The 11,078-nt window shown below is 55.6% G+C and overlaps 1 protein-coding gene across 1 annotated transcript in view; it reads left to right on the forward strand.

The window, feature by feature from the left end:
• Positions 1-3,110, forward strand: part of GMEB2 (glucocorticoid modulatory element binding protein 2) — a 9,314-nt gene extending 6,204 nt beyond the window's left edge. Inside the window, exons 6-9 of the mRNA XM_004716035.2 lie at positions 255-326; positions 447-584; positions 679-801; positions 1,080-3,110. Coding sequence (XP_004716092.1) covers positions 255-326; positions 447-584; positions 679-801; positions 1,080-1,696 — 950 coding nt within the window. The 3' untranslated portion in view covers positions 1,697-3,110. The remainder of the gene's footprint in view (positions 1-254; positions 327-446; positions 585-678; positions 802-1,079) is intronic.
• The last annotated feature ends 7,968 nt before the right edge of the window (positions 3,111-11,078 follow it).

The following is an 11,078-nucleotide window of genomic DNA, read 5'->3' on the forward strand; positions in this document are numbered from 1 at the left end:
ATATGTGTGTGTAGTCCTGGGTGTGTCCTTCAGGGCAAGCCAGCGTATGGCTGCCTTTTCCCAGTGGGGCTCAGTGCTGACTCAGGAGGCTGTGGGACAGAGCGTCTTATTTCTCGCTAGAATGAGGGTATGGTGGAGATGCGGCCTCAGCTTCTAGGTGCTCTCTGGTGGTGCTGTGGCCAGTGTGCAGGTGGGTAGCCCGCTTGTGTGTCAGGTGAAGGCTGGGAGGCTCACATGCGCCCATCTGTTTGCAGTTAACGGTGCACCTGCAACCTTCACCATCGAGGCCTGTGAGGACCCTGGGGACTGGACCACGGCCATTGGGGGTACGCTGCCCACCCGTGCCCTTGGCTGAGGGTGGGGCTTCATGGGGTGGGGCACGGGGAGCCATGCCTGCTTCCCGGTGTTCTTCCTGGCTCTGCTCTCGAGCCCTCCTTCCTCCACAGAGGACACTTTCGCCTTCTGGCGGGGCCTGAAGGATGCCGGGCTCCTGGACGAGGTCATCCAGGAGTTCCACCAGGATCTGGCGGGGACCATGAAAGGCCTGCAGCAGCGTGGCCAGGAACCCCCGCTGCAGCTGCGAGGTAAGGCCCACAGCTGGGGGCACTTGGAGTGCCTGTGCTAGGTGGGGGTCCCCAGCCCCCTCCTTGGGTGACTGAACAACCTGTGCACCCTCAGATGCGATTCTCCTCAACAACGTGGTGCAGAACTTTGGTATGCTGGACCTGGTCAAGAAGGTGCTGGCCAGCCACAAGTGCCAGATGGACCGCTCCCGGGAGCAGTATGCACGTGACCTGGCAGGTAGGGGTCACTGGGCTCCCCTTCCTGTGGGAGCTGGAGGGGACCTCAGCCAAGGAGAAAACCTGCTAGACGGCACAGCCAAGCGTGATCAGGGGCCATGTGTATGTGTGTGTGGTGGGCAGGATGGACATGTATGTGTGCATGTATGAGTGTGGTCAGAGGTGTGTATGTATTTATGTGTGGTCAGGCTGTGCATGCAGTCCAGCTGTGTGTGTGCTCACGTACTAGTGGTCAGAGGCGTCTGCACTCATGCCGCCCTGATGGCCACCCCCCTGCAGCCCTGGAGCAGCAGTGTGATGAACACCGGAAGCGAGCCAAGGAGCTGAAGCACAAATCCCAGCACCTGAGCAACGTGCTCATGACGCTGACACCCGTGTCCCTGCCGCCGCCTGTGAAGCGCCCTCGACTGGCACGGGCCACGTCAGGGCCAGCCGCCATGGCCTCCCAGGTGTTGGCGCCATCCACACAGATTGCCCTCACCCAGGGTGTGCCCGTTTCCCAGCTGGCCAGCATGCCCCTCAGCAAAGTGATGTCGGCTCTGCCGGCCCCCGCCCTGAGCAAGGGGCCCCCTCAGGCCCCGCCGGCCAGCGCCCCTGCCTCCCCGCTGCTGGGGGGCTACACGGTGCTGGCTTCCTCGGGCACTCCCTTCCCTGGTGCTGTGGAGGTGCACCCGGATGCGCCAAGCCTGACAGTGCTGAGCACAGCCGCCCTGCAGGACGGCAGCACTCTGGTCAAGGTGGTGAGCCCACTGCAGCTGCTGACACTGCCCAGCCTGGGCCCTGCTGTGCAGAACGTGGCCCAGCTGTCCCCTGGGGCTGTGGCCACGCCGGGGACTGAGGAGCACACAACCACCATCGAAGTGGCTGCAGTGGCAGAAGACCATGAGCAGAAGTAGCAGAGACGGCGAGGCCTCTGGGAGTCGTCCGCTCGGCTGCCTCTCCTAGGCCCAGGCTGGGGGCTCGGCAGAGGGCCCCAGGGGCTGCTGAACCAAAGAGGAGAGTCTCAGGCAGAGAAGGGCACACAGCTGCCTGTTCACTCGGCCTATAGGCTGCTGCCACCCCTCTCTGGGTAAACAGGTGTTTCCACCTGTGGCTTGTTGATGTTGTTTACATATGGACCTGAGCAGGAGGGTGGGCTGGGGTGTGGGGCCCCCTGCTCCCCGGTCAGCAGCGTGCCCCGCGGGCCCCGTGGGATCCGAGTCGGTCAGGGAGGACTTGATGACGTGTCTTGGGAACAAGCCCAAGTGTCTGCATTGGATCCTGTGGATTCGGTCCTCCAATCTGTCGGCAGCAGGGGGCAGCCTGGCTGCGCCTTCCACCTGCACACACTTCTCTGCACACCCACTCCACTCGGTTTCCCATGAATCACTTAGGCTGGTACATCTAGTCAAATGTATGCATTTTCAACCGAAACGAGGCTGAATACCTGTCCAGCCCTCATTCTGGCTTCAGGAGCAGCCCTGGAATCTGGGCCTTCAGGTGCTGGCATGGCTCCATCCACCCACAGCCCTGGCCTGGGCCTCCTAGCCTGAGGTCACGAGCAGAGATGGCGTGGTGGAGGATTCTGGGAGATACAGCACCTTGGAGCCCCAGGACAGCTGTGGGTCTACCCTGGCCACTGCTCAGGGTCCCTGTTTTCAGGATGTACTGCTGTGAGGTCCAGCCCCTGGGCTGGGGGGGATACAGGCTGGTTGGTGGCAGGATCTGTGTGTGGGGCTCCTGAGAGGTCAAGGTGGGGACTGAGTCGCCCACACAGAGCCTCACCCTGGCTTTGCAGGGCCTTGCTGACAGGCAGTGGCTACAGGCATTTCCTACTGCCCACACAGTCTAGAGCCATCGTCCCTCCATCCGTTCATCTTCCCACCTGCCGAGAACCCTGTGCCCATGCAGCCTGCCCTGTGACCTGAAGGCCCCACCCCACAGCGAGCTACTGAAGGTGCATCGTCCTTCACTGTGTCAGGCGGTATGGACTTGACCATGTACATACTCATTCCTGAGACTCAGCTTGACTCCATAGTCCCGCTCCTCAGACAGCCCCCAGTCTCGGGCGCCTGCCCCAAGACATCCTAGTCACACCCCTGGGTCTTGGTGGCCCCTCCTGACCAGCCCTAACTCCAAGTCTGCTGAAGCATCCATCAAGAAGGCGTGGGCCTGGTGGCCCTCATCGGAAGCTGCCTGTATTCCCTCCCGCCTCTGTCCTCACTCAGAGTCCAGGCTGCCCTGGGTGGGCAGGGGCCTTTCAGTACAGAGGGCAGCAGGCACCCAAGGTCACTTTGTATTTGGTTTCAAGTAAATACATCTTTTCCTAAACACTGTGCCTCTTGCAGTGGGAGAGTGTGCCCACAGGGCAGGGACCTCAGTGTCTGTGCCGGGGGCACACTGACCTTCCCCCCTTGTTCTGGGGCTCTTCCAGCCGACCTGGTGCCTGTGCCTCTGGGTACCTGTGACTGGTCCCTTGGCTGGGTCCTTGCAGCCTGCCGACCTAAGGAGCTGAGCTGGCTCTCGGCTCGTACACACACCTCGGCCCACCTGGACGCAGGCACATGGCCACGCTGACAGGCTGAAGAGACTCAGTGTGCCTGGGGGCGCTGGTGCAGCCCCAATCTGGGCTCCACCCATGAGGCGCAGTGACTCGGTTGACCAGGGCACCCTGTGTGCCCGTGGCGCCTCTGTCCTCGTGCCCTCACAGGAGCTGTGCCCCCACCACCACCACAGACACGCAAGCTCACCCTGCTGTGCATTTTTGGATGGAGGAAGGGTGTGGGGGAGCGCCATGTGCAGACTACAGGGACTGGTTCCTGGGGGGCTTGGAGAGTGGAGGGCTGGTGGGGGAATGGAAGACGTTTGGAGGGGCAGGCCCACGGGAGGTAGTCCTGGTGGCCATTGCACTTGGATACAAGCTGGGCATGCAGAAAGAAGAAGCCCCAGGGGAGGGCACTGACAAGGGAAGGGAAGGAACCCCTGCAGTGCACTCTCCCCCAGGGGACCTAGGAACCTCTTGGAGGGGGCAATGGGACTGGATTTAAGGTCTGGAAAGTGCAAGGCCCTGGGTGGGGAGGGCATGCTGGGGGATACAGCCTGCCTTCCTGTCTCTGGGCTCACCCAGAATGGAGTCTCTCTCCCCCACTGCTGGTCAAGCAGGGACTCAGGCTACACTCCTGATCTGCCACTTGGGTCACTGAGGCAATCTGCAGGTCAAAGGGCATTCCACTGGCCTGGGTGACCGATGACAGCAAAGTCCAGAGGCCAGCACCTCAGCAGGTGGCTGGTAACGTCCCCTCTTCTCTGGGCTGGCCATTGGCATGCTGGGAGGTGGTGCACTAGCCTGTGGTCCTTGGAGAGAGCACCAGGAAGAACGGCCGGAATATCCGAGCCAGCTGGTCACCCTGGTGCAACCCTGTCTGACTGGTTCAGCCCCAGCGCAGCAGGGACTGACCTCTGCACCGGGGATCAGAAGCCGGTGCTCAGCCAGTGAGTGTGGACCCAGGTGCTGAGTCTGCTCTGGGCAGAGTATGGTCTGCCATCCACACCTTGGTTCCCCCTTGACCCCCTCCAAAACTTCCTCCTGAGCCACACCTCCCCACCCCTAAGACCCCAGCTCACCCTGTGTCCATGCCTTTTCCATCTCAGGAGCCGGTCAGAGCCCAGGAGTGCCCTCTCCCTCCCAGTCCCCACCCAGCAGGCCCTCCATCACGTCCCTTGCCTCAGTCCCCAATAGGACTTACTGCTTCAACCACTCTTAAGTTGGACCCTGCCCCTCAGGAAAAGCTCCCAGGGCTTGGGGAGATCTCCGTCTGCAGGTGGAAGCACCGCCCGTCTCAAGCATGGCTCAGAGCTTGGTGTCCTGAACCTGGCCCATTTGTGTGCATGGCCGGTGAAACAACACAGGTTTCCTCCAGCTGTGTACAGCTATGGCAGGGGCCAGCTACCATGGCCTTCCTAGCCTGGCTCCCCATGTGACGCATTATGCTTCTGGCCCTCATCGGCCTGCGGCTATGGGCCTGTTTGAGAGGGTGTTGTCCTCCATGCTGATGGCCAGACACCATCTTTTGTGTGGGGTCTAACTGCTGCCCCCGTTTCCTGGTTGCGCTTTGGTACAGCAGGAAGACCGGCCGTGGTTGAGACTTCAGGGTCAGGCATGGCCCTTGGACTTTGGACAGAATGGCACCTTCCACCATGTGAGGCGTTTGCTCAAGGCCCTCTGAGTTTCCATGTCATGTTGCCAAGAAGGCTGAGGACCCGGAGCAGACTTGCCTCTTGGGCATTGGGACATCTTCGATCTCCAACTCCTTGGGCCTACTTTGGTATCAATTCTTAAAAAAGAAATTAATACCACATCTCACCATAGGGAAGTGGTTACAGCTATCACATGAGGGATGAGATAATGGAATGTCTTCCCAGTGTGGCCCATGAAGGATATAAATAGCAAAAGGGTCCTTGACAGAAAATAGGCCCCCTCCCCCCTGCTCCACAGGAGGCAAACATCAGTCTCAAACTGCGTGGGCTTTCTACACGCGCCTGTTTTCGGGGCAGCCTGGCTCGGTAGCTTCTGAGGAAATCGCAGCCTCCCTCTGGTCACCTGGGCTTGTGTCATCATCCCCGTTGGCCTCTTGGTGTATTCTGAGGGTCGGTAATTAGGTAAGTACAAGTTCATGATTGATGGAGCATCTTGTTTCAACTCAAATGTAGTTCTGCCTCACAGCAACCCTGTAGGCCAGAGTAGAGCCATCTGTCCCCCTCTGGTGCCCCAGTTGGGAAAATCTCGATGGGAACAGTCTCCTCTTCTTCCCTCTGAGTGGCTGGGGGCTTGGGGCTGCTGACCCAAGCAGCAAGGTCAGCAGCCGGCACCACGTGTGTGGGCTGTGCCGCTGATCTGGGGGGTTCGGTGGAGTAGTGCACGGTGGGGAGGGGTTTGTTTCCATCCCAGTCCCAAAGGGCTGGTATATACGGGGTGGGGGTTGTCCTCCTCACCCCCATGCATGCACGCTGATTCCTCGTTGCCCTAGACTCCAGCCTCTGGCTAGCATTGTGGCAAATCACACGTGTGCCTTGGGTGGGAACGCGCCTGGAATCTTCCCTTCCCTCGTCTCTCTTTGGACCTCGTTATTGTGGCCTCGTGTTCTGGTGTTTCTTTCTTAAGGAGCAAACAGGTGTGTCTGGTGCCTCCTTTTCAAGCCCACTCGAGTTTGACCCCATCACCGAGCAGCTGTGTGACCCTTCACCAAAAACACCACAGAATGTTTCTTTTTTTTAAATCATTTTATTGGGGGCTCATACAACTCATCACAATCCATACATACATCCATTGTGTTGCACATTTGTAGCCATCATCATTCTCAAAACATTTGTTCTACTTGAGCCCTTGGCATCAGTTCCTCATTTTTGCCCTTCCCTCCCTCATAAATCCTTGATAATTTACAAATCTATTATTTTGTCATGTCTTACACTGTCCTGTCCGATGTCTCCCTTCACCCACTTTTCTGTTGTCTGTCCCCAGGGAGGTCAGGTGTAGATCCTTGTGCTTGATTCCTCTCTACCCCACCCTCCCGGTATTGCCGCTCTCACCACTGGTCCTGACCGGGATCATCTGTCCTGGATTCTGTGTTTCCAGTTCCCATCTGTACATCCTCCTGTCCAGTCAGATTTGTAAGGTAGAATTGGGATCATGATAGTGAGGGGGAGGAAGCATTAAAAAACTAGAGGGAAGTTGTATATTTCATCATTGCTACACTGCACCCTGACCGGCTCGTCTCCTCCCCTCGAACCTTCTGTAAGGGGATGGCCAGTTGCCCACAAATGGCCTTTGGGTCCACACTCCACACTCCCTCTCATTCATAAATGATGTGATTTTTGTTCTTTGATGCCTGATAACTGATCCCTTCGGCACCTTGTGATCACACAGGCTGGTGTGCTTCTTGTATGTGGGCTTTGATGCTTCTGTGCTAGATGGCTGCTTGTTTACCTTCAAGCCTTTAAGACCCCAGACACTATCTTTTGATAGCCAGGCACCATCAGCTTTCTTTACCACGTTTGCTTATACACCCACTTGCCCTCAGCGATCGTATCAGGAAGGTGGACACAAAACATCTCATAAGAAAAAGAAAAGACTAGTTGCTCAGCACTGACCACAAAGAAGGGTGAGGACACAGGGCTTGGCATGCCGGGGGATGGAAGTGGAGGCAATGTGTTACTGATGGACACGTATGTGCAACCACCTGGAGGAGGGCACTGGACTGCTGTGAGGGGTAGCTGGGGCTGGGCTGGCTTCTCCGCACCTCGAGAGCAGGACCAGCTGTGTGGGCTCTGCCCCACGCATTGGTGGGATTGCTCTAGGCCCCGGTCCCCATCCTGGCAGTCCCATCTGGGATCTTGCCCTTTCCAGTGAGGGTGGGTGTGGGTGGCACTCACGTGCCCCAGTGCAGAATGTCTGGTCCCAGAAACCCACAAGGCCAGTTCTGCCCTGTCCTACAGGATCGCTGCTGAGTCAGCATACACATGATGGCAGTGGGAAGCCTGCATTCGGCCCACAGTCCAGAGGACACCGGAGGCACTGACCCACGCCTCCCCAGCGTCCCTGTGATGTCTGGTGACAGGGCCATTTGAGTTTGAGGTCTGCCAGGCCGTGAACATACCTTCACAAACACACCTCGAACGTGTGCACACTTGCTTACACACATGCAGGCACAGATGCAGGTCTGCTCAGAAACCACCACTGGGCTTCCAGCACACCTTTTTTTTGCTCACACAGGATGGGCGTGATGTGACGTTCTCCCTGTGGTTTCCTCCGCCTATGAGTGTGACTGTTAACCCATGATCCAGTGTGCACCAATGGTCGTGTGGCCCTGTTTTCTCCTGGAGAAGCTTTTATTACACAGATGTACCACGGACGTACCACGGATGTACCGCAGTTGGCTTACCTAGGGGCCTGCTGAGGGCACCTGAGTTGTTCCGAACTTGGGGCTACTGTGAATAAGGAGGGCTGGTGGCATAGTGGTTATACATTGGACTGCTAACCACAAGGTCTTCAGTTCAAATCCACTGACCACTCTGTGGGAGAAAGATGAGGTTTTCTACTCCCAGCAAGACTGACAGTCTTGGACACTCCCGAGGGCAGTTCTGCTTGTCCGATGGGGCCACTGGGGTGGCATTGACGCAGTGGCCGTCGTGATGAGTGAAGCCGCGTACACCCCAGTCGCTCCCTCCATCTTCCCTCCCTCCTGGCTTTTTGTTTTTAAGCAGTTTTATTTGTATTTCATCCACATGTCATACAATTCAATAATTCAATCCTATCAAGAAGAATTATGCAGTTGTTATATTTAATTCTATGACATTTTCTTATTTCGTGTAGTCATTGTTATTCATGTAATTCCCCCCCTAATTGTGGCCAAAAGATGTACAGGGAACATTCTCCAATTCCACAGCTTCTGCTTGGGTCGGTCAGTGTCCCTGCTCCCCTCTTGGCGCCACTACTGACTCCCTTTCCAGGCCATCCCAGACTCAGTGCCCCCCTTCTTCCCCATGGGAATCACTGGTCAAGTTCGGTGTCTTCTTTCTCCTTTTTTAAGTCAATTTATTGGGGGCTCATACAACTCATCACAATCCATCCATCCACCCATTGTGTCAAGTACATTTGTTCATTTGTTGCCGTCATCATTCTCAAAACAGTTTCTTTCTACTTGAGCCCTTGGCATCAGCTCCTCGTTTTTTCTTCCCCTTCCCTGCCCCTCTCGGTGCCTTGTTTTTACTGTCTTTGTTTCGTGGTTTTCTTGATAGAGTGCTCACATATACACTTCCACAGGTAAGTCACTTTTAAAGTGAATTGTATAATCTCAATCAGTTCTAGTGCTCCCTCCCCACTCCCGAATTCCTTATTTGCACCCAGATCCCATCACCCTCCCTATCTCCCACTCCACCCCACACTTTCCCTATAAACCCTTGCTTCAGCTAATATTTCTAGGCATCTACTCTTCCTGTGCTTCACAAACTTGGAAAACCAACAGCAAGAAAAAACAAAATAAAATAATCATACAAAGATTTCGTAAAGGATGATGGCAACATATGTACAAATGTGTTTGATACAATTGACGTATGGATTGTTATAAAAGCTGTAAGAGCCCCCAATAAAATGATTGGGGAAAAAACAGGAGGCAGAATGGAAACAGAAAACACGGGGACAGGGAAAACGTGATGTTACACTCAAGGGGCTGCAATCAACGAGATGAAACAAGATGCGAGTTGCCGAATGGAAAACTGATGGGCTCCTTAAGCCTTCACCTAATTTACAATAATATGTTCAGAACTAAAAAAAAAACAAACCACACACCCCCAAATAATAATATAAAGATAAAAATACAAATAATGAGTAAAAGAAAGGACTGCCATCAATATTTAAGAAGCTAGGGGAGAAATTTTTGTCATGCAGCAAGCAAGAAATACTTGAGCCTAGAACAAATTCAGGTTGGGTCAAGAGAGAGGTTAACTGAGCAAGTATCAAGTTCGATCCAGCTCAGTCAAGTCAAGTCCAATCATCTCTGAGAGTAAAGCTGTTCAGGCCCCTGGCCTGTAGCCAGAGGGCACCTGCCAGCGGCTTCATCTGATGAGATGCTCTGCACAAGGGTTTGGGGCTCCCACTGTCCTCCATTGCCTTCTACAAATCGGATGTTCACAATTTAAGCTCCGATACTTTTCTCTTCGTCACATTCGAGTTTTGTAATTGTCATCTTTGGATCCCACAGGCTGGTGTGCTTCTTCTACATGGACTTAGTTGACTCTTCACTTAGATGGCTGCTTGTTTGTGTACACGCCTTTAAGATCCCAGACACTACTCCCATTGATAGCCAGGCACCATCTGCTTTCTTCACCACACTTCTGTAGCACCCTGATCTTCAGTGGTCATTTCGTGAAGGTGAGTAGAGCAGGCCCATGTGACCAGAACGACTTCTTCTTGGATTGGGGCCAGAGTTAAGTGGGAGCCCAGAATCCGTGGGTTATATGCATGACCCTGGTTTACTTTGGCATCCTCTTATGACGGAAACAAAACACCACGAGACCAACTCCAATGACAGCCACAGCAAACCAACCAGCAACCAAGCAAACACGAAGAAGAACAAACAAAAAGCCATAGAAACAAAAAAGAAGCACAGTCAGTCATCCCCCCGGGGCATAAGGTGATGAGACCATCAACAGTGCTTCTGATGACACCGCGTTCCACACACGTCTTTTGACCGAGCGTTCGCCTGTCCTGAGGTTGCAACAGCAAGTCATATGTCCTAGAAGAAGCTCTGCCATTTGGCTTTTAAGTTTGGACAGCCAGTCCTGAAAGAGGTGTATGGTGTGAGGTAGGGCTGGAACCCCTTCCTGAACCCTAAGTTGGTTCAGTTGTCCCAGCACCTTGTGCTTCTAACACTGGCCTCTCCCTGTCATGGTGCCTCTGTTGCCCGCCAGCTGTCCAGCAGTATGGTCTGGACTGCTGCCCTTGCTGTCCACTCGGCCATTCCCTGCTGTTGTTTGCGCCACATGTGTTGTGAGGAAGGCGACTTCGGGCATCTCCCCACCAGGTACAGTGCCCGGGAGGGGATGTCAGGCACCGTGGGCGTTCTTGCCAGCTCAGCCACAGTCCTGTAGAGCAGCGGGTCTGGGATGTCTGCCAGAGTGGGGGGACGACTAGGAGAGTGGACTTGAGCCTCTGATAGCAGGAGCAACGGCACCCCCTGCAGCCTGGGAGGGGCAGTGGCAGGGTGAGGGACCACAGAGGATGCACTGGGCCTGGTCCACCAGTCCCCTAGGTTATCTGTGAGTTCAGGGTCTGAGGGAGGGGTGGTTGTGTGGAAGAGGGGCAGGGGTACAGGTGAGACCCCAGGTGCAGAGAAGCTGGGTGGACTGGAGGTGGGAGGGGGCACAGAGCCTTCAGAAGGAGGTCAGATTTCTCTCCCCGAAGCCCCTCCCCATGACCATGACCTGCTTCCTTGGCCCCCAGGGAGGGATGATGGCACTGTTCATCTCGCCAGTGAGGCCGATATCCTGGGATTCTGATACTATCTGGGACCCCAGCCCACCTACAGACTTGGCCTCCTCTCTCTGGGGTAAGGGCAGGGGCAGGGAGTGTGTGCCCTGGGGCTCGTGGTGGGGGGTGGGGGTGAGGTATCTGAGGTATTACCAGAAGCTGCTGGGACCCAGCTAAGTCATAGGTAAACTGAGGCCTGCCCTCCTCTCCCAAGCTCTGAGACCTGTGGGCTGTCTGGGGCCTTTCCCAAGGAATGGGCCGGGTGGAGGGTGAGG

Source organism: Echinops telfairi, unplaced genomic scaffold, assembly GCF_000313985.2.
Source record: "Echinops telfairi isolate 266 unplaced genomic scaffold, ASM31398v2 ScPeMD7_7414;HRSCAF=8452, whole genome shotgun sequence".
NCBI lineage: Eukaryota > Metazoa > Chordata > Mammalia > Afrosoricida > Tenrecidae > Echinops > Echinops telfairi.